Source organism: Prionailurus viverrinus, chromosome F2, assembly GCF_022837055.1.
Source record: "Prionailurus viverrinus isolate Anna chromosome F2, UM_Priviv_1.0, whole genome shotgun sequence".
NCBI classification, from domain to species: Eukaryota; Metazoa; Chordata; class Mammalia; order Carnivora; family Felidae; genus Prionailurus; species Prionailurus viverrinus.
The window spans coordinates 62,872,077-62,896,434 of record NC_062578.1 but is presented as its reverse complement, the minus strand read 5'-3'; the positions used below and the strand labels follow the sequence as shown (position 1 = coordinate 62,896,434).

Here is a 24,358-nt window from a genome sequence, read left to right as displayed (position 1 = left end):
AATACTATGGTATTTATTATGCCAGCACAAATGCATAGTATTTATTATGCCAACACAATGAATACATAGCATTTATTATGCCAGGACAATTGACCAGGCTGTGGAGAAATAAAGCTAGTGTCTGCCTTCCAGGTGTTCAGTCTAGTGAAGGTGATATACATAAAACATAAGTAAAAGAAAATAACATAAGTGCTTAGTAACATTAAAAATGACCTTTGTGTAGCTCCCAGTAGTGCACAAAATATCTTTCCCATATGTTTATATAAGCAAGAGCTTTGCAGAGAAAAGAAGAATTAGAACTGACTGCAAGACTTGAGAGAAGCTTCATGGAGGTGATATTTGAACTTAGCTGTGTAGGGTAGTCTGAATAGTGGAGAAGAGGTTAGAGAGGGTGCACTCAAGCCAAGAGAATGACATAAGCAATATTAAAAAGGCACAAAAGGGTAAGGTATGTTTGGATATGAAGAGTAGATCAGTATAGAAGGATCTTAGAAATCAGGTAACAGTGTTCTAGGTGATTTCATTGGAAAAAATAACTAGGACTGGATCATAAGGAACTCTGTCAGTCTAAGGATTTAAGCACTGAGATAAAAAAGTGTTCCTGACAACACTCAGTGCTCTTTATTTCCCTTTGTCATGGGCTCATAAAAATATTGTTTGAGTATCTGATATGGCCCTATTTCAGTACAAACTCATGTATGTTGGAATTCTCTAGGATTTGTTCACTGTAGGTGCTAGAAAAGGAACAAGCTATTTATGCAATCAACCAGTCAGATAATGGGCTAAATATTTATTGACACACAACACTGAAAACGCCAATCATAGCTCCGGCATGGCAGATCCAGGGCTCACCCATTGTCATGAATCCCATCTTTTAGGTCTGTTTTGTGTGTCTTTGCTTTACTGTCCAGCAGGGTATCTGCACGTAGCAGTCCCCAGCCTCAAGTCCAGTAGACAAGTGTCTCTTTATTGGAAATTCCTGCCAGAGTCTTCAAAATTAAGGAGTCACTCAATTGTTAACACCCAATGGAAATGTGGTCTAAGTGTTACAGAAGTGCCTCTAAGGAAAGTATAGATCCTATTTCCAGATAAGGGGGAATGGATCAGAGTTAGAAGGCAGAAAATGTCCACTACGGTACTCTGTTCTCTCAGAAAAGTGCAATAACTGATTGATTTATTCATTTACTAATCCACACATTTATAAGATTGGAGGCTCAGATTTCTTTGATAAACAGAAAAGGCAAGTTTGATTTGTCTTAATAAAAGCAACAAGTGCTTGCAAAGGGCCAATGCTTTGTTCACTGCAGACGTGGTGTGTTCCTTTATGTGCTTTTACAAAACAAACGGATACTTTTTAAAGTCTTCACAATGAGCAATGATTTAACTGCAACCAAATCGTGTCTGTTTAATTTTCTACTCACTGATCTACACGACATGGTAGAGCCCAAGGCAAACCTTCATTCTGTTGATTTTGTGTGGCATTGTGTTGAGAGAGATTTTAAATTGTCTTTTTTCTCCCCTTTACTTTAGAGCTTTCTATAGAAGCTTGAATGTAGGGTTTTAAGAAAGAAAGTGCCTTTTCAACCGGAACTATAGAGTTGCTGGGGCCCCACCATGATAATTGACACAGCAGAGGTTCAGCAAACATTGCTCTGAAGTTTGCATTATCAAATCTACCCAGATTTTCCAATCCACAAAACGTCTATTCAAGCACTTTTTTTTTTTAAGCATCAAGGGATTTCTAAATTTGTCAATTGACCTGCTAGACACTGCATATTATGTTGCCTAAAATAGTGCCATAACTGTGGGGGGAAAATGTAGAATTGTGAAATCACCTATGGTGTTAATGGCTTTCTCTTTCATATGAACATTTCAATTTCAATTGCTGTCAGTTCCTCTAAATAAGAATCGATCTTTTTTTTCCCCCCTTCCTAATTCCCATCATTCTGAGTGCTTTCCAGGGAAGTAACCAAATTAAATTAATCTCCACAGCTTTAAGTTTTTGTATTTATTTATTTATTCTTTTCTAATTTGGTGAATCTCTTGCCCTAAGACATCCCTTTTGTTAACAGTTCAATTTCCTTCTACCATTCTAGATGAGTTGCCAATGATAAGCAAAGTAATATTTGAATTCTAGTAGGTTCTTTGTGAAGAAAAATATAATATGCCAGACTGTCACAGTCAGTTTATTTTTTAAATGACAGAGGTATTGTTAATACCTTTTAACTTGAATTTCCTGAAGAACTTCAAGCTTTAATAGTTTTAAAGTCAGTAGAAAAGTAACCACATTCACACTTTATTTGCTTGGAGGAAATGTACTTTACTGAATATGCGAGTTGTTAGCATTTTTAACTATTAGCTAAAGCTCTTGATAGAAGGACTCTGAAGAATTGTTAAATGAACAAATCGTGTTTTTGGTGGGGGGCGTGGTTGGAGAGGGTTTGGGCGTTTAGTGCCTATTACAGCTAGGCTTTGATGTCTAACCTTGACCACTAGGTGCCATTCTCCAACATATGATGCCCCCTTTCCACTGCCTGTAATGGCCAAAGTGTATACTCCACTTGGGGAAGAAGGGATGCTCTCGTTTGATTTATGATATGAATGACTCTTCCTGGAATTGTCTTGCCAAACCTCTTTGTCAAATTTCAAGATTGAGTTATATAAATGAAATTATCATTCTACTTCATAGGCAATAATAGAATGTCATAAAAGAAATTTCCATAAATATGTGTAGTTCCCTTTCTTGTTTAAAAACAAACGGCCAACTCAACTACCTCCTTGCTTTTCAGTGGGATCTGCGCCAGAATCCCATGACCTGCTTGTACCTGAAGGCTCCTGGGCCCCACTCTAAGCCTGCTCAAGCAGAAGCTCTCCAGGGGATTCTTCTGTAAAACAAAAACTGAGAACCACTGTTAAAAAAGCTGTACTAGGGGAGCGGCTTGCCCACTAAAATGAGAGGAGTGTGTAAAGGAGAGAATTGTATTTATTTATATGTGTGTGTATGTGTGTGTGACTGTTTCAGCTCACACACAATATGAATTCTCTCCCTCAATATTACCATCTTTAAATATCAGTATTATTGGGGTGTCTGGGTGGCTCAGTCAGTTAAGCATCCGACTTCAGCTCAGGTCATGAGCTCACTGTTTGTGGGTTTGAGTCTCTCATTGGGCTCTGTGCTGACAGCTCGGAGCCTGCTTCGGATTCTGTGTCTCCCTCTCTCTCTGCCCCTCCCCCACCCCCACTTCTCTCTCTCTCTCTCTCTCTCTCTGAAAAATAAGTAAACTTAAAAAAATATCAATATTTTTCACTAATGAAGTAATTGTAACACATTAACTATAATGTTACACTTGAGGGCATGTTAGTGCTTTATTATACAGGTATCTTTTCAACAAGATCTATAACCTAAGACAGTATCACTGTTGGATACTTAGGATACTTATTAAGGACAGAAGTTTTTCTTTTTTTAAATTAAATATTTAAACTACATATAAATTAAACTGTTCATGTTATATTTTAATTAAAAATAAACTAAACAGGGGTACCTGGGTGGCTCAGTCAGTTAAGCGACCGACTCTTGATTTCAGCTCAGGTCATAATCTTGTGGTTCGTGGGTTCAAGCCCCTCGTTGGGCTCTGCGCTGACCGTGAGGAGCCTGCTTGGGATTTTCTCTCGCGCTCCTCTCTCTCTCTCCCATAATAAATAAACTTAAAAAAACCAAACAAACAAAACCTAAGCATAATCTTTCATGATACAAAAGGTGTCAGAGAAGGGATGAGTGTGTGTGTAAAATGTTCAGTTTTGAGTTTGGGAGAAGCTGTGTGTAGGACTGTCACGAAATCGTGCGCTTATACATTTCAGAGGTAAAACCATTTCCAAAAGAAGATGTACAAATACGTTCATTCCTGCCCTCAGAGTTAAGGCCAGTTTCATGAAGGCACAATAAAATTTCTGTTCTTTAGGAAGTGGTATCTGAAACTCTTACTATTTTGCTTCAGTTCAGGTTCCAACCAGTCAGACCCTCCTCATCCCTCGCTCAGCCTGTGCGTTTAATCAGGATAGACAAGGTGAGTTTTTGGCTGTCCGTCAATGCTTGGGGTTAAATATTATTAAATTGTGGATAGTTGGCCAAATGCGTTCACACAAGAACTTTTTAAAAGTTTTAGCATAATTACTTGGCCCTTCTGGGATACAAACACATACAGATGAACATTTCACGGGATTTGTGATCTTTTTCACCTTCGTTGAAGACCAGTTCAGAATCACCTAAGAAGGTAATGCTTTTCTTATACCAGAAAAAATTGAACCTTAAGGGAAGAAGGCTAATATTCTTGGTATATTTTTTATCATCCACTTGTCTCCCAAGTGGCAACTCCCTGTCAATATTTAGACCAGAGTGTTATTAAGAATAAGAAATGTTATTACAGAGCAGATTTTATAAGAAATTTGATCCATCACTTTGGTATGACACCAGACTTTCAATCATGGTGTAGCATTAAAGTTCCATTTTTAATGTGGCCTGGAATTATGTTCAAAATTGAATAAAATGTGTTTGAAGAAGACACATTCATCCCTTCCATTCATTGTTCCCCTCTGTCCTGCTCTACCTCCCTTTGTGACTGCTCACAGGACTTTGGTTGAAAGTAAGACAGTGTGTATTAATTGGGCACTTGCTGTGTGCCTCAAACTGCCCCATATTTAGCAATAATGAAAATAACTCCCTACCCAAAATAAGAACAAGTACATAAAGTGGTCATTGCATGAGTGATGTTGAAGCAAGAATATAAGATTACTTGGAGATAGGAGTCTGTTTTTATCTTACTAGACATGCAATCATACATACATTGAAATGTTATTGACAGGTCAAAGTTTATTATTAGTTGTGAAAATGGTGACTTTATAGATGGGGGAGAAAAACCTTTGAGAAGGCAGCTTTAGTCTTTGATTCATTAATTCTTAAAAGGAAGAAAATTGTATTGTCTGGGAATGTGTTCAGCTTAAGTAAGCTTCATCTTCCTTTTCAGGGGAAATAAGATCGGGCCTTGGAGAATGCTTCTCTCATAAATTGGAAATTTAAGTTGTTTTCCACTTGTTTTAGAGCTTAGTTCTATATTCCATACAACAGCTATTGTATAATTGACTCTTACCATTGGTACTGTAATTGAGAATTCAAATCTCAGTTAGTTCTGGGACCTTGAGCAAATCGCCAAGCCTCCTAAGCCTCAGTTTTTTTGTCTACAAAATCGGAATAATAGGCAGTAAATGAGATGATGACTGCACCATGCTTGGCATGCATCAGACTTTGTACATAATAGCCTTTCAATGCTTTTAATCCATGCCTTGTGGTAGATGTCTGTGTTTTACATACCTTCAAGGAGTTTACAGTCTTACTAGACAGGACATATATTTGTGTGGTTATAATTTAATACAAGATGAAGTTCAAAATTAAGTTTCGTGAATAATCAAGATAGTGAAAAACTGAAGAGAGTAAAGCTATTGATTAGTGGGTAGATATAATTGAGTGTAAATAAAGAGGAGTCCCAGAAATCTCTAGGCAAGAAAATGTGTCAACCTTCAAAGCTGGAGCTTGGTCTTCCCCAGATTGCTGCCACCTCTGATCCATCCTGCTGCTGTATAGGGACCAGTGTTCTGGTGTGCAGTGTTCTGTACCAAGACCATTGGGGTGTCCATGGATATAGGCACTGAGTTCTGTTAGTGACTGCAGTAGTAAACAAGAGAGCTGACTTCTACTGAAAGGTTCCTTTTAGGGATAACAATGAGATTGAACTGTTATGGATGATATTATGGCCAAAGCACCAAAGGATACTCAAGATCTTGTCTGAGGGCCCAAGGAAGATATTCTGGTGACTGCAAAATAGGAGGCAAATAATGCCTCACTTTTGGCTCTGATTTCACCTTAAGTGTTGATATAGAAAGCTCTAGTAATTGAGTGAATTCACAAAGAACATTCTGTTTTTTTAAGCTGGTGGACATATTAGGATGTGACTGTTACAGAAAGCCCAGTTAAATAGTAGCTCAAATAGATGGTTGAAATTCTCACATGATACGAAGTCCAGAGTATGCAATGCATGACGGGCTTTCATGTGTACAGTATCTTCAATGTCACAGGCTTGTTCTCTTCTGCCTGCCTTAGCATAAGGCTTTGCCATTTTTGTAGTTTCAGCTCTTATCACATTTGCATGTCAGGTGGGAAGGGGGGTAAGACCTAGGGCCACATGTGAGTGCCGGAGGAGTCTGCCCCCTTTAAAAAATGGTTTTCCTATGGGGTGCCTGGGTGGCTCAGTGGGTTAAGCGTCCGACTTTGGCTCAGGTCATGACCTCATGGTTCGTGGGTTCGAGCCCCGCGTCGGGCTCTGTGCTGACAGCTGGGAGCCTGGACCCTGCTTTGATTCTGTGCTTCCCTCTCGCTCTGCTCCTCCTCCACTCACACTCTGTCTCTCTCTCTCAAAAATAAATAAACGTTAATTTTTTTTCAAATGGTTTTCCTAGAGACCAACCTAACCACTTACATTTATCTTTCAGACTAGATCTCAGTCACATGGCCACCTGCAAAGGATCCTGGGAAGTGTGGTTTACACATAGCTGCCCTGAAAAAAAATCAGAGTTGTGTTCATAAGAAAGGAGAGGATGAATAGTGCAGAAACCAGTAACACCAATTGCCAAGGTCCATTAAGCCCGCAAAGCTTCAGGATGAAGTGGGTTCTGAGACTTGCTCACCAAAACCCAATCTCAGATTTCATTCCTATGTCCCCCTATTCTAATAGTGGCAGGTAGTGCACTATTAAAACTATTAGTTTTATGTTCCTCCCGTACAAATTACAGTGATTTTTATTTTCTCAAATTTCTGGAGTCCAAAAGTCTGAAATCTTAGAAGAATTGCACTCCCCCAGAAGGCTCTGGGGAAGAATCCCTTCCTCCTCATTCTAAGTGCTGGCACCTGTAAGCGGTCCTTGACTTGTGACTGTATCTCTCTCTACTCCATCTTCACGTTTCCTTTTCTGTGTGTCTGTCTCCTCTTCTATCACAAATCTCCTTATGCTGTTCTCCTCTAAGGGAACTTGATATAGAGCCCACCTGGATAATCTGGATGGAATCCTCTCAAAAGCCTTAACTTAATTAGATCTGTAAAGATCCTGTTTCCAAGTAAGGTCCCATTCAGAGGCTCCAGGAATCAGGACATGGACTTGGATTTTGGAGGACACCATTCAACTCACTACAGCCTCTGCTAAGCACTGAGTTTCCCTGGTCACTAAGCTGACCTGGGAAAACTTTTAGAAATAGCAGCTAAAAGGCCCATCCACCATATGGTCTCACCAGCTGTGCATGTATGTAGAGAAAGCAGAACAGTTAACAGCCAGGTTACCTTCCACTTATGGGTAGACCTTATACGGTTGTCTTGAGGACTAGATGGACATGGAACTAAGTATGTATTTAATAAAGAGAATCTATCCATTATTGGTGTGTTGCTTTGGTCTGGGCTTTTCTGTAATGTCTAGTCTAGGAGAGGACATCACAGGAATATGTTGTTTTGCTATGGGTTAAGAAGGCTGGTGTAGATGGGGCACCTGGGTGGCTCAGTCGGTTGAGCATCCGACTTCGGCTCAGGTTATGACCTTGGGGTTCGTGAGTTCGAGCCCCATGTCGGGCTCTGTGCTGACAGCTCGGAGCCTGGAGCCTGCTTCGGATTCTGTGTCCCCCCTCTCTCTCTACCCCACCCCTGCTTGTGCTCTGTCTCTGTCTTATGAATAAACATAAGGTTTTTTTAATAAAAAATAAAATAAAAAGGCTGGTGCAGAACTGTGTTGAAGATATTGACCTTTCCTTCACACTCACCTATGGCCTCAAGATATAACTGAAGGTGTGGTGAATTCGAATTGTATAATATGCTGACAGGAAAAGAGGGGAATATCAGCTGATTTCAACGGTAGCTAAGGATGGAGGTAAACCAAGAAAACCATGGGACGTGGGCTATTTATAGGGTATAGTTAATTTAAGAAACTGTTTTTTCAGGACTTATGCTTTGAGGCACCCCAAAAGACAGTTTAATAAGGAGGTTGGATATGACCACCACCCAGTATGGCCAACTGGCAAAATTAGTGTTCCCATTCCTCTCAGACTCTACAGAATCATTTCAGGCAAGCCATTTTGTGGTAAGATTAATTTTTCTTTCGGTTATGCTTTAGGTGTTTATTTTAATTGGATTTTATAGGGAACAGAGAAAGAGGTGGTAGTTCTAGAAGACTGATGAGAGAATGAGAGGTGGAAGGATGTGGTGGTGGTGGTGGTCATTCCCTTCCCATCGCTAGGTGGCGCTTGGTTTCTGAATTAGCCTCAGAACATTGTCTTTCTCCTCAGTTTTCTTAGAAATGGTACCAGGCAACATCATTTTGAAACAAATAGGTAACTCTCCATGGACTCTTTTTTACCTTGAGGATAAATTTCAGCCTTATTGGAAGTTCTCTGTAGGGTCGTGAGGAGGGCTTGGAGAGATGAGCCTTCGAAATGCTTTTGGCTAGTTGGAAGGAAGCTCTGAGCAGTTACCCCCTTCATAAACATTTGTTAAATGAATAGATGACTCTGATACCTTTCCATGAAAGAACCTTCCCCATTAAAGGCCCAGGCCCAGCCACGTAAATAATCACTTAAGTTTCTTAATTTCCCTTCATAAGCACTACTGGTAGAAGAGCTTGTTTTCTAATATTAAACCAAACCGCAGTACATGATACATTTCCTTTGACTTGCGAGAAATCCCCACAGACAGCATTAATGGATTTCTTTTAAATTGTTGTTTGTAAAATGAAAGCAAACTCCAAATAATTATATAAAATTGTTTTTTAATGTTTGTATAATTTTTTCATCATTAAAAGCCACTGAGCTCTTTAATATTGAGGCAGAACCATCCATTGAACATAAAAAATTGTTACCTTGATGCTTTTAATATCTCTGGCTCACACACAGGCATTCTCTGCGTAGTTATTTATAGTGCTTGTCACATTAGTGGTTTCTTCTGACAAATGTATTGTTTGGGCATGAACTTCACTAGGAGGGTGGGGATGGGGTGGGGGTCCTTAGCCTGGAACCTCCTGGAAACCAAGCCTTTGTGCTTGACTGGCCTTAGAGAATTGGACAGGGGTGCTTCTGTCACTTTATTGTTTGAAGGACCCTTACGTGATGCTCTTCTCAGCGCTGCCCCTTGTTTGCAAAATCCTCCTCTGCATGGGCCAGAACTCAGTGCTGGCTGGAAAAGCCCACAAAGTCTACTTATTAGGATCAAGGTATAGTTTTTAAAACATCATCCTCACAATCACAGAGGTGGCTCAGGAATTGACCAGATGTTGGCTTTGAATTTAATTTCACATGCACTTTTACTTATGAAAATTAACTCTTAAAAGTCTTCCAGATTTGCCTATACTGGAGACCATTAGTATTTTAATTTGCCCTTTCATACAGATATTAGCAGCTTTTCCTGTCAGTTCTGTTTCATTAACACCTAGCCTGAGACTGTAAGGCATGCTGCTAAATAGTTGTAAATTATTTCTAGTTTTATGTCTGTGCATGAGGACATTTATCAGGAAACAACATGCAAAATTAACCTAATGCTAATATATATTTGTCTTCTGTAACCCATGATTTCAAATTTTGCATTCAGCAAAACAGCTTCACTGGCCTTTTGAATTGACTGACTTTAAGAGTTGCTACAAATTTGAACTTAAATGTTAATAGAATATCACTAACATCACTAATAGAATATCACTTTTGTCTGTGATAAGATTTTTTTTTGAAGATATAATTTTTTTGCATGTTTATTGTGAAAGAAAGAGCATGAGCACAGGGGAGGGGCAGACAGGGAGAGAGTGAGAATCCCAAGCAGGCTCTGCAATGTCAGCACAGAGCCCGATGCAGGGCTTGAACCCACAAACCGCGAGATCATGACCTGAGCTGAAATCAAGAGTCAGGTACTTAACCGACTGAACTACCCAGGTGCCCTGGAAGATTATTTTTTAAATAGCTTCCTAATCAAATGAACAAAACAATTCAGGGTGTGGTCTTGCTACTCAAAGTATGGTTTGTACACCAAAAGTTTGGAGGTTAGAAATGTAAAAGCTTGGATCCCACCCTAGGCCTGCTGAATCAGAATCTGCATTTTAACAAGACCCCCAGGTGATTCATATGCATGTTAGAGAGCATTGCACTGCATAAAACAGACATCTCAGCTAAGGCACTCATAGCACATGGGAGTACCACATTATCAGCCATGAACACTTTTTGTAAAGGTGCTTTCCAAATGTCACTCAGCCGGCCAGTGTCCAAGCTGGATAGATTCCCAAGCCACATTCACAAAATGATGTTTGAATAGGTCTCATGGATATTTTAGAAATCTTCCCAGCCAATTATGAAAAAAGCTAGTTTTCTAGAAAGCAACACATTGGAGAATAGGATACAAAACTGAGTTTTTGAAGGTTGGATGAATAGGGAGGGTTCGCATTGAGAAAGAGGTGATACTACACTGGCTCTAAAGTGCCAACTCCTAATCAGTCAGGGACCACTTGAGAAGGACAAAAGAAAATCGAAAGGACAGAACAAGTGGCTAGAGAAGTGTGGGTGTCTCTTTTTTACCATCCCACACCTGTTGGTATCTGTTGTATACAGACCACCATGCTAGACAGTGATGGACAGTGAGGTAAGTAATTAGACACTCTCTGTGCCCTCTAGCACTCTCTAATAGAGTAGGGAAGGCAAGAATATCAATAACTCTGATCCAAGTGAGAATAAATATGAAAACAAGGTGAAATAATTGCCTTCTCACCATAGAGGAAGGACCAATTGGTTTTAGCTGAAAGAATCAGGAAAGGCTTTTTGCAGGGAAACTTCTAGGCGTTGTTCTAATCACATGGGAGAAAGATTGATGTGGAAAGAAAAGCTGGAGGAGGGGTTCAAAGACAGAGTAAACCTCAGTCATAAAAGGTCTCTTGGGGTCCAGATCAGCATTTACTCTGATGTGGGCGGAAAGGAGGCATATCTCAAGAGACCCCATAAAAGCACTTGGTTGTACTAGCATGGAGGACCGTGGAGCCATATTAAGGACAGTCTTCTCTGGATCCTGGCTCCAGATTTAGGGAGACTTTTAAGGAGATTCAGAGGTCAGGGGGTTCAGATCGTTTTTTTTGTTTGTTTGTTTGTTTTTTGTTATTTTTCCCTCATTACCCAAGAGAATAAATGCTTGAAGTTCTTGGCCTCCAGCTGAGTCGTCTTGGAGTCTGTGGTCAAGATTCATAAATTATTTGTGTTTTTATCCACACTGATCTTTTGGCAGCTTCCAATGTTCATCACTTTTTCTCTAGCTCTGGCCAACTGTGTCCGCCTTGAACACAAGCAACTCCTATTCAACAGTACTGTATGTGTCTGGAGCATGTTTAGGCTTCCAGAGAATTTTCATATGCTACTGCTTCATTGAAGCTTTAGATCCACCATCCAGGCTGGGCAGGAGAGCTGTTATTGCCATATATTATTGCCAGTTTGCAGGCATGTGGCTGATGAATCTTCAGGCTGGGAATAGGTTGTTAATAGTCCGTTCCACATATCCATACTTTTCCTTATTCCTTTTTGTAAACCACTGGGGTAATTACTGGTTCTAATTAACAGTATTTGATCCTCCTCGTCTTCTGGGTATAGAAGAGTGAAATTCCCAGTTTCCACTCCTGTACTGGGCAAGTAGTACCAGCAGGAAATAAACTTTGACTGTTAAGTGACTCAGACTGGGAAGACACTGTAGCACAACCTAGCCTATCCTGAATGGTACAGGCCCCACATCAAACCATGTATGAAAGCCAGCATGTATCCATGGGAGAATGTGGGCACATAAAATGAACTTAGCAGGGTGATAAAGCATACATATACTGAAAACACTTCATGGGGCAAGACTGTGTTCTCAGAGGTGAAATGCTGTGCTTACCTCTCCCCTGTTGTATCGATCAGTTCTATGCACCTCATACCTCTCGTGCCCTGTCTATATTTGTTGAATGAATAAACATATATTTGTACTTCAAACCCTGTGGATATGTCCTTTCTATCAAGACATGCCTTAGCAATAATACCACTTCTTCTCTCATATTTTCCGTGCTATAACACTATAAACCATGGGAATTCTGGTTGTGAACACCAACCTTTATCCAGGAATTTAGTTTGGGTAGGATATCTGTATTACCACTGAACTGCTAGTCTCATCAATTTTAGAAGAAAGGGATGAAGTAATGATAACATAGAAATTCAGAGAAGGAATTCTCCAGCTTGATTTGGTGATATGCCTGGAGTGATCCATGTACCTCTGGAGTGCAATGAGGTAATAAATGTTAGAAACCTAACATGCCAATGTAGCAGATCTTAAATACATTAGTGTGTTTTTTTAGGTTTCATTGGAAACACCATTGTCTTCATCTTTTATTTACCATACTAATGAGCATGTATTCAAAGGAACAGCATATAGCTGTGTAAACAGGTCCTGAGACTATTTCTGGGACTAGTGGTCATTGGTATATTCAATGGATTACAAAACACCTTTTTTGAAAAGTGAAGGTACATTTGTTGCACCTAAAATCTGAAGCAGGTTGAGCCGGAGAACAATGTCTGTGATCGCTGTGTTGCACTCTGCGGTAGCACATTCCCCACTTTAGTTCAGTTCCTTGATTATTTGCTTCCAGTGATTCTGTTTAATTAGTCCTATGTTGCTTCATTCTTCCTGACTTTTTTCATCTATTTCATATTCTCCATCTGTTTCTGTCTCTGAAAATTTCATTTTGGTCTTTAAGTTTAATTGATGTCTCCTCTAACATTTCATAGTTCATTAACATTTCTTATCAGATTTCTTATATTCAGTTTTGCCATTTTGACAAATCTAAAAACTTTTAAGCCCTTGATTAAGTATATCGGTCCTCAAAAAGTTATCTATTTTTTGCGTAAATATTCCCAAATGTTTGATTCTTATAAACATTTTCCCTTGAGTCCAAAGTAGATGGCCTGTGTGATACCCTTGATGTTACAGGTTGTATTTCAAAATATAATAATAGTAATAGCTAACATTTAATGAGCACCTAAACGTGTCAGGCAGTTTCCTTAAATGCTTTGTATTATCCCATGTAATCCTTATGAAAACCCTAAGAGGTCAGAGCTGTTGTTCTCCATGTTTTATGGAGAAGGAGACTGACACCGAGGTTGTGCACCACCAGCCATGGAGTTCACCCAGTCAGCTGGATCCAGGTCCTAGTCTCCTAACCGAGTTAAAGAGAAAAAGAGATGAGATAAATAACTGGCCAGAAATACTTACAAGTCTTTGAAGATTAATTATCTTCCTATCAGTGACAAAACTGACTAACCAGTTTTCAACTGGTCATTATGTACATATTTGCTGGCTGAAGTGATCAATTAAAAATCACACTCAACTGAACTTGAAAGAGAAGGGTTTCACAGAGTCTGTATATTTGGAACCATTTTTTAGACTAAGAGAGAACATGAATGTCATGACGTTACACCTCCTCAAAGCTTTGGAATTTGGGGCTCTGAGACTCACATACTGTGGTTTACGTGGTGTCCAAGAGCCAACCTAGTCCTATATCCACAGGGGCACCTACATACCATGACCATCTAATGACCCCAGTTGACATTTGGTTCTCTTCCCTTTTGATACATTATTGCCTGAGCTCACCCTGCATTCTGTCATCTTCTAGTGACAAGAATGATGACAGCTAACATTTACTTTAAACCTTGTGTTGGGTACTTGTGCTATATGCTTTCTGGGCATTTTATCATGTGATTCTTACAACCACTCTGTAAGGTACATACTGTCATACCCCCGACCTATAGTTGGGGTACCTGGGCCGTGGAGAATCCATGTAATTTCTTATGATGATGCAGATGGATGATTGCAGAACTGGGTAATCTGTTTTCACCATATGTGATTTGGGGTATATGGAAGTTGTTCATCAGAATTTTTTAAATTTTTTTAAATTTTTTTAAATTTTATTTTAGAGAGCAAGTTGGGGAAAGAGGCAGAGGGGAGGAGAGAAAGGGGAAGAGAGGGAGGGATGGAGAGAGAATGAGAGAAAATGAGAGAGAATGAGAATCTTAAACTGGCTCCACACTCAGTGCAGAGCCTCACCTGGGCAGGGCTCAATCCCACAACCCTGGGATCATGACCAGGCTATAATCAAGAGTTGGACGTTCAACTGCCTGAGCCACCCTCTTTCATCAGACTTTTATTACACCGTGATTCATGTAACATGTGCTGAGCACTCAGAGGAAGGGGAAGGTTTTTGCCCTCACAAACTTGTAGTCACACAGGTGGACAAATAATTGAGATAAAGAAATGGTGCTGGGGAAGCACGATAGAAAGATCAACCAGTTCCTTGGGGGAAAAAGAACAAAGTCAATATATTTGATAACTGGGCAAGAATTTAACCAGGATAATAAGAGTAAGACATTCAAGATGAAGGGAACCCCATGTGCGGAGGCCTGAGGTCCTTCACTGATTTGTTCAACAAATATTTTTGAGTACGTAACTTCATTGCAGACATTAGGAACTGCCCTCCTGGACTCAATGTTCCAAATATGTAATAGCATTGAATGGAGTTTCATTAAAGTGCACCACACATTTAGCTCATAGCTACACCCAGGGTTTGCAGAGGGAAAGGGTGGGAAGCTTTGTATTAGTTTCTTATCACTGCTATAACAAATTACCACAAATTTGATATCTTACGGTTCTGAGGATCAGAAGTCCAAATGAGTTGTATAGCTTTGCCAGGGCTGTGTTCCTTCTGGAGGCTCTAGGGAGGGATCCATTTCTTTGTCTTTTCGTCATCCAGAGGACACTTCTATTCCTTGACTCATGCCCCCTTCCACCATCTTCAAAGGATAGTGCCTTCAACTTTATCCTACTCTGATACTCCTGTCTTCTCCTTGAAAGGACTCTGTGATTACAGTGTCCTGGATAATCCAGGATAATCTTCCCTTAATCACGAAGTGCTTACAATGGGCCTTGTGCCATGGAAGGTAACACCTTCACAGGTTTTGAGGATTAGGATATGGACACCTTTGAGGGCCTGTAATTTTGCAGTGGAGGCAGATGATAAAGAGCTTCATTTGACATACCAGGACCTGAGCTTTGTTTAATAGAAGCTAAAAGAGGCTGGGGAAAAAAAGCTTAGAGTCTTTTGCTGGTGAGAGCTGATGAGGGTCTGAAGGTGGTATCAGTGGGAATGGAAAAGGGTAATCAATTTGAGAGAAATTGGTACATAAAGTGCTTGGCGGTTAACTGGTTACATGGATGAAGGAGACGGAGAATTCAAAGACAACTCCAGTGGTTCTCACTTGGTTAGCTGGTTAGCAAATGTTCTTAATTCTCTGCTTGAAATGACATATTCTGAAGTATTCAGTGTCAGCATGAATATTAAGGCAGTGTAACATTAGCTGCATTGACTTGTAACAAAACCCTAGTGTTATGCCTTCCACCTGAAGTTATTTAGGTCTTCTGTTTTTATATTTTTCTTTCTTATTCTTTCTTATTCCTTTTGTCTTTCCTAAGCTGTTCTTTAATATGATGGCATACCCAGATGTCTTGACTACGTTGTATTTTAATAGAGTATCTTAAGCTTGCCTACGATTGGAGCTTTTAAGGGTTGACACACATCACTCTTTTGGTCTCTGTCTCATGACATGTTAAAGTAATTTCTGATCTGCCAGTCCCACTTCTGAGTATTTATCTAAAAGAAAAAAAAATTATCGTCTCAATGAGACATCTGCACTCCTATGTTCATTGCAGTATTATTCATAGTAGCAAAGATATGAAAACTACTTAAGTGTCTGTTGATAGACGTGAATGGATACAGAAAATGTGTTGTGTGTGTGTGTGTGTGTGTGTGTGAATGTGACTCAGAAATTCCACAGCTAGGTGTTTTCAAAAGAAATGAAAATATATAGTCACACAAATACTTGTACATGAATATTTATAACACTTTTATTCATAATACTCCCAAAGTATAAACAAGTCAAATGTCCAACAAAGGAGTGGGTCAACAGATTTTAGTATATTTGTATAATGGAGTTCTCTGCAGCATTAAAATAAAACAGACAACTTGTATACCCAGCAACATGATTGAATCTTACAGATACTGTGTTAAGTAAAAGAAGTCAGGGGCGCCTGGGTGGCGCAGTCGGTTAAGCGTCCGACTTCAGCCAGGTCACGATCTCACGGTCTGGGAGTTCGAGCCCCGCGTCGGGCTCTGGGCTGATGGCTCAGAGCCTGGAGCCTGTTTCCGATTCTGTGTCTCCCTCTCTCTCTGCCCCTCCCCCGTTCATGCTCTGTCTCTCTCTGTCCCAAAAATAAATAAACATTGAAAAAAAAATTAAAAAAAAAAAAAAAAAAAAAAAAAGAAGTCATACCCAAAAAGCATATATACTGTATGATTCCATTTAGATGAAGTAGGAAAACAGGCAAAACCAATCTATGGAGGTAAAAATGTTGCTAAAGGAGTGAGGATTGATTGGAAGACAACATGAGGGGATTTTGAGGGGATGGGAATGTTCTAGATTTGATTGGGGTATTGGTTACATGGGTGAACACACTTGTCAAAACTCCTCAAATTGTATTCTTAAGGCATATACATGTTACTATATGTAAATTTTACCTAAAAAATGAAAATACTGTACTCAGGTACCAGGAATGAAAGGATGAACAAAATAGGTGAGATCCCTACCTTCATGGATTTTGCAGTCAAAAGAGTGAGAAAGACCGTAAAGAAGAGATTACTGTGGGATAGACCTTACAATGTGGTGTTATGGGAGCATAAAGCAAGGGGAGACACTCGGGAAAGGTTAGTGTCCCAAGGGAAATGACCTTTAAGCAGACTTTTAAAGGATGAGGAAGAGTGACTTGGGTGAGGTTGAAGAGGCAAAGATGGAGAAGAGTTTCCTAAAAACTTGGAAAGTGAAAAAGAACTCTCTCCCGAGGAGCCAGAGCATGGAGAAGGATGAGGGAAGTGACAGGAGATGATGTACTGGAGAGGTTGCTGGAAGCCACACAATGAAGAATCTTGTAGATTACGTCAGGGGCTTTGATATTTATCCTGGGGTAATGGGGAGATGGTGTCTGGTGTTACTTTGCAGAAGGACATCTTTGGGGTAGCAGAGCCAGGTTTACCCCTGTATTCATCCTTTCCTTAATGTTAACAAAAATTTTAGCTGGGCATGGCTGCCCAAAGTAAAGGCTTTGTTTTCTCACCTAACTTGCAGCTCTCTGTGGTTATGTGGCTAAGTTCTGGCCAGGGGGATGCAAATGGGAGCGTTCCTTAGCAGTTCTGGGAGTCTTCTCTAGGAGAGAGCTGGAGTATGCCCTCCTTCATTCACCTCCTCTTCCTCCCTGCCTTCGGAAACTTGGATGTAGCCTTGGACCTTGAGGATGCTGGCCACATCCTCAGGTCAGATTCTAGGGACTTCATGGAAAAGAGCTTACTTACACAGTGGTCCTTGTTGCAAACCTCTAGACTTTCATGAGCGGGAGAGAGAGAGGGAAGACCGAAGAGAAAGTATCTTTGGAATGGTGTTACTGTGAGGTGATCCTAATCCTAACACAATCTGACTTACACTTTTAAAAGATCATCCTGGCTTCATTGTGATTCCTAAACACAAAGTTTCATTCATACTCCTATGATACTTTGCTTTCTCTTTTGTTTCCTTGTCCCTTAGGGATGAAGATGATGAAAAGGAGGTAGTCCTTCATCAACATGAATAATGCTTTGTGGTTTTTACTTTCAATTTCTTAATTTTTTCGAGTGGTTGGTCTAAAGTATAGGAAAATGATAGATGTGATACACAATTATAAATTAATTGCCAAGAACCTGGAAACCAAATCTCAATAAATGGGTTCCCCCACTCCTGTTTGTGTTAAGCAAAGTTGATTAGCATCTTAAATAGGAAAGTTACATGACTCTCATATATGAGTAGCTGCAAAATGTTAACATATGATAATAATTTGCTGCATCAACAGTATCAGACCTCTTCTTTAAAAAAGTGCCCAGCTAGTAAGGACTTCATGCATTTTACTCAATAAAGACTTTCTCTCTGCAAGGAGGAAACAAAGTTTGGGACTGTGCACTGGTGATATGCAAAGGAACTGTCGCTTCTCTGTATTAATCTGAATTCTCTAGGATGCTTCTGGAAAACAGAGCTGTCTTTTTCCCTCCCATCCCCCCCATCCCAGTGTCCACCAGGACCTCAATATCTTAATAACCAGCAATTTGCATAGATGTTTTGAACAATTAAATCACATTACTTTCAGTGCCTCAAAAACAAAAGGCAAAGCTAACATAAAAACACTATAAAATAAAAGCCATTACAACAGCTGTACTTAGAATATCCTTAGAACAGAAGGATAGTATGGGATAAAAATGTTTTAAATTAGTTTTTAATGTGAATATTAAAGGCATTATAAATCCATCACATGAACAGGATTGTAATTTCCAGTCAATATAGAGAAAAAACATCCTGATAAGAAGGGTTTTAAAGCGCCGGAACAGATTGCTGAAGGAGATTGGCCAAGGTGGTTTCTCTAGAGATCTTTAAAGGGGAAGAAGCTTACTTGTCTTAGTTGGTTTAGAGGAAAGTTGGTAGGAGGCAAGAGGCTGAAATTTCTGGCATTTGAAGGGCTCTTCTGCGAGAGTATTTTTAAAGTTCTATGCAAAGGGAATGTCTTCGTGACCTTGGGGTGGGCAAAAGTTTCCGAAACAAGACACACGAAGCACTAACCATACGAAAAAATGACAAACTGGTTGTCATTAAAATAAAGAACTCCAGGTCATTCAAAGATACAGTAGAATGAAAAGGTAAGCCACAGATTAGGTGTGACTATATTTGCAATGCATAATTCCAGCAAAGGACTTGTATCTGGAGTTTATAAAGAAGTGCTATCTCGTAGTGAGAAGAGAGATAAAGACCCAATTACAGATGGTCAAAAGATTGGAGCATGCACTTCGCAAAAGAGGATGTCGAAGTGGCAATAAACACGTGAAATAATGGAGCATCACTGCTAATCTGAGAAAGGTGAATGAAAAACAAAATGAGATACCATGGCATCCTCCCCAGAATATCTACCAGTTCAAACTGCCAAGACCAGGGTCTGGCCAAGATGGTGAGCGATTGGAAGGTTCATACATTGTTGCTAAAGTATGAATTGACACCACCTCTTCGGAAAACTATTAGGCAGTTTTTTGTTTTGTTCTATAAAGTTGAACAAATACCCTTTGATTCTGCAGATGCAGCCCTAGGTATTTGCTCAAGAGAAAGGAAAATGTGTCCAAAGACTTATACAAAACTGTCGTAGCAGCTTTACCCAAAATAGCTAAAAACTGTAAGCCTAGGTGCCCACTAATAGGAGAAGGGAGAGGAAATACTAACCAAGGATGGTATAGTGCTTACATGGGACTAAAGAAGAATGAAGTATGGATACATGTACAATATAGAAAAATCTTAGCACTGAGCAAACAAAGTCGGTCACAAAAAGATGCTTATAGTATTGTTCATGTGCAGAAGAGAAGGCAAAATTAAGAAATAGAGGCACGAGAACAGCTGCCTTGGGGCTAGTGGTTGGAGCCAAGGGATGGTGTGGCAGGTTGACAAGGCATGGGAGTGGAAACCTTCTGCAGTGATGGAAATTTCCAGTGTCTTGACCTAGGCTGTGATTACAGGGTATGTAAAAAACCATTACATTGTACACATTACATTGTACACTTTTGTCTACTTGAATAAAAAAGAAAAATAATACAATATATTCTGTATTGTGATTCTGAATCGTTGTGGAGTGTAGTCCAGTATTTTATTGAACATATTATGTAAAGCACCTGTCCTCAAGCACTTTAGTACACTGTCATTTGAAAAAAAAAAAAAAAAAGGACACTTGGGTGGCTCAGTTGATTAAGCATCCAACTTTGGCTCAGGTCATGACTCACAGTTCGTGGGTTCGAGCCCCCGTCCCCACCCCCATTGGGCTCTGTGCTGACAGCTCAGAGCCTAGAGCCTGCTTCAGATTCTGTCTCTCCCTCTCTTTCTGTCCCTCCCCCGCTCATGCTTGCTTGCTTGCTTGCATGCACACACGCTCTCTCACTCTCTCTCTCTGTCTCTGTCTCTCTCCATCTCTCTCAAAAAAATAAACATTAAAAACTTCTTTTAAAAAGTAATTGTGGAATGAGTGAGTGGAGCATGTACATAGTGCATGTGTTATTAACTGTATCCCATGGAACAAAATGTGTTTGAAGTAAAGGCCATTATTATTGAGAGTGATAGTGAGCCCACATCTGACACTAGTGTTGATATTTTTTATTTCTATTGCTGACTTGAAGGCTTTGGTGGCAGAGACCTACTCTCACAAATGATTACTTATGGAAGTAACCATTTTTCCATTTTAACTCACCATCTGCATTGTTGAACTTTACAGTGGATATCTTGATGTTGCAGGGTAAAATGGATTATATTAAGTATGTCCCAGTGGTGAAATTAATCCAACTGTAGGATTAAAAAGCCATGCTGCATGAGAGAGATCTGTCTCTCAAGTCATGAAGCCAGGATTTAGGGCCGTCTTATACCATGTTAATGGACAAGAAGGTAGACTTGGGATAGGAAAGAGTTCTATTACCTAACAGCTCTGACCAAGTTATTTTTCATCTCTGCATTTCATTTTTTTCTTCCCATAAAAGGACCAATAATATCTACCTTAGCTGTAATAAAATAACTGGGAAAAAAATAATAACAGAGACCTAGAGCCACTAACATCCCAAGATGGTGGCACGGGTTGTCTAGGTAGGAAAGCCTGCCATGTATTGGCTGTGTACCCTGTTCTCTATATACACCTGTGCTGGGTATTCCATTTGCCCCTGTACATCCACTCTTGCCTATTTCTGCCTTACTCAGACCCTGGTAGGACCACACCACTGAGGCCCCTTTGCCCTTTGATTTCCATCTGGGAAACATCGACAGGAAGACAGCAAAGTTAGTGTTTATTTCTCCCCTCTCCCCCTACTGGGTTGTGGTCTGACAGTGGCTCATTCTGCTGCCTGCAGCCAAGGCTCACTGCCTGGCAGGGTCTCTCCTTTGGCTGCAGCTCTCTCCCTGTCCCCTTCTGGCTTTGAGGTGGTATCTGCCTTCCACTGTTGCTGATACAGACCTGTTCCACTTTTCCTTGATGGTTCCAGTAAACCAAGTTGTCAACACAACTTACTGTGTTTTCTATTGCTTCCATAACAAATTACCACGAGTTCTGGAACTTAATACAGACTGAAGATATTACAGTCCTGTATGTTAGAAGTCTCACATCAGGTGCCAATGGGCTTAGATCAGGATGTCAGCAGGGCTCCAGTTCTTCCTGAGGCTCTAGGAAAGACTCTGTTCACTTGTCTTTTGCAGCTTCCAGAGGCCACCTGCATTCCTTGGCTCATGGCAGCTTTCTCTCCCTTCAGATCCAACGGCAGAGGGTGAATCTTCCTGTCCTCTCTTTCTGACTCCCTCTTCTGCTACCTTCTTCTACTTTTTAAGATTGGGCCCACTCCGATAATTAAGGATAATCTCTGTATTTTGTTTGTATATAATTACCCTTAATCAAGCCAGCAACGTTTCTTTTGCCATGTAAGGTAACACATTTACAGGTTCCAGAGTTTAAAGTGTGGACATCCTTTTGGGTCATCATTCTGCACAACCACCTTGATTACAGTCTGTCCAACTATTTTGTGTCATCTGCTTTCTGCCAGGACGTTGATAAAGCACTGTGTAATTCCATCTCATAGAGATTCTGTGAGGTAGATGTTGTTGCCACAGATGAGGAAATTGAGGACAGAAAACAATCAACTGCATTCATATTTACAATACTGGTATTAGGTAATTTTAATGATACTGGTTAGTTTTAAAAATCAGAATATCCAAAGTTATTTATGCCCACTAGCTGCTAGAACTGCTGAACGCAACCAGTCAGTCAACTTATTTGTTCTTAATCTGTTCCCTATTTCCAATCCCACTTCTGCCATTTACAGGGGGAAAGTGTGTTTAATAAGTTATTGCAGCATTTGGTGTGAATTGGTTTAATGTGTCACCTCCTCAAGAGAATTGATATTAAAGAGATCCCAGGGCGGGGAAATATTTGCTAACCAAGCCATCTGGTCTGTTTACTTAATGTTAGTGGGTATTTGGGGCCCATGGGTCTTTCAGTCCTATCTGATAGGAAGCTACTTGCTCTTTTTACTGATGGTCCTATGTGCTAGGTTAACCAATGTAACATAGGAATTATGCCATTGAAAGAGCACAGAGTAGAGGAATAGTACAGGTGGGCACCCGTGGCTTAGGTCTATAGATCATGATGATGTATTTGTGGACAAACCAAGAGCAGATTCCTAGCAGGGAGAGCAGGGCAATCAAAAGCATCATTGAGTAGATCCATTAGCATGAAATTCCTTTAGGACTAGGAAGCATTGTCTGGATTCTTTGATCTCCATTTTCCTGGTGCCCAGAGCAAATACTCTGTAGATCTTTAAGTGAAAGACTCAAAGAGAAGAAGAGAAAGAAGTGACATTTCAGGATTTGTAACCACCCTTTCAAAGATAGAAGCTGGTTGCTTTTATCTGGCCGTCTCTTGCCCCTCACAGTAGAGCACTTAAGGGTTGACAAGTATGTTGATAGCTAGAGGGAGGGAAGGCTCCCTAGGAGATATTAGCTGTTTATTTTGTGAAGGAATTTTAATGTGTTATGCTGCATCATAAGGGGATAGTGGTATTTGGACCGTAAAGTTATATCAGTAATACATATGTAACTTATTTGTAATAGAATATTATAGATCAGTGAAAATTCCACTTGGCTAATACATCTAAACCCATTCTTCAGATATTCACATGACCACTTCAACCATGTGACTTATTTCATTGAGGTCTTTGTTCACATGTTCCCTTCTCAGATATGGTCCTCCAGTTTTCCTCCTAGCATTCATCATAGCATGACATCATATAACTTTATTATCAGTTTTTCCCCACTTTAATGAACTATGCAGCTAGACTCTCTGTGTAGTTTCCTTTTCCAGTACTGAGAACAGTACTTAATACACTGTTGGCATTCAGTGTATATTTGCCAAATGCATGAATCTGGCTTTGACTTTAACTGGAGACCTTCTACTGGCCCATCTCTGTGATCCTCAGTTTTCTCACCTATGAAATGGGGGTAAGAATTACAATGTAGAGTTATTTTCAAAGCAAACAGTATGTGAAAGATCCTGGCACATTATCTGGCCCTTAGAAGGCCCTTGAAAATGTGAGTTTCTTAAACATTGTGTAATTGTGTATGTTCCCCAGGGGAGTAAGCAGTTTTTGTTATATATGGGTATTGTTATTTAAGAAATTTGTTAATATTAATGATCTAGACATGAGTTACAGTCGTCACTTTGATCATTGAGGCAGAAAATCAAAGTTGGCTGCTGACCATTAAAGCAGTATAATGAAATTCACTAGATGGCAATCTTCCTCTCGGTATCTCAAGAGTTGAGTGATTGACAGAAGTTCTTATTTGTTAAAGCAAATTGTAAATGACCACATTAGATGACACAAGCAGAGCAATAAATGTAGAAAGTGATTTAAGACTAGTTCTTATAATGTCAGTCTTTTTCGATTTACAAATCTAAGTGGTATGTTTCTCCATAAAAAGTACAAGTTAATGCAAAATAGTGTCTCCTTAAAATGTCAAGTGCAATGAATTACTAAGATGTGGCTGATGGTTTGTGTTTTAACCTCAAACACTCCCAGTTATTGTCTTGATTGTTACAAATAGCAGGTATGCTTTCTGACATGATTATTACTTTATTAAATAATTTTGTTTAATGACCTCTTATACCTCTTCCATGTCTCTGTAATAATTTATTCATGAGGCTCATCATATTCTGCATAAAACTAGCATGATTATATTTGCACCTGAAGTTTTTTTTTTAGATTGAGATGGATGGCAAAGATCAGATACTTTAAAAAAAATACTTTGCTGCGCTGCCCTCTAATAGCCAATTTTACTGAATGTGAAATGTATTTACTTTCTCTTCGTTGTGTCTTCCCTGGGAATAATATGCAAAAAGCCAACGAAAACCCTGTTCACTACAGAGCAGGCTTTCAGGTAGGTACTACTTGGATTCCTTCCAAGAGAGATTTATTGCAAAAGTATCAGAATGTCTTTATTATAGGGTGATCTCTCTGGGTGTCCTAAATTATTGATCCTTGGACAGCTTTAAAGCCAGTAATAAAACATATACCAGTTTTGCTTATCTTTTGTTTGGTAGCCATTC

At 39.8% G+C, this 24,358-nt stretch overlaps 1 protein-coding gene across 9 annotated transcripts in view; it reads left to right on the top strand.

The window, feature by feature from the left end:
- SAMD12 (sterile alpha motif domain containing 12) overlaps nucleotides 1-24,358 on the top strand; it is a 384,154-nt gene that overhangs the window by 93,360 nt on the left and 266,436 nt on the right. For 8 of the 9 annotated variants that reach the window (XM_047842709.1, XM_047842704.1, XM_047842705.1 and 5 more), the window contains one exon: nucleotides 3,996-4,064. The exons of the other annotated variant lie outside the window; for it this stretch is intronic. In XM_047842709.1, coding sequence (XP_047698665.1) covers nucleotides 3,996-4,064 — 69 coding nt within the window. The remainder of the gene's footprint in view (nucleotides 1-3,995; nucleotides 4,065-24,358) is intronic. 9 annotated transcript variants of the gene reach the window in all.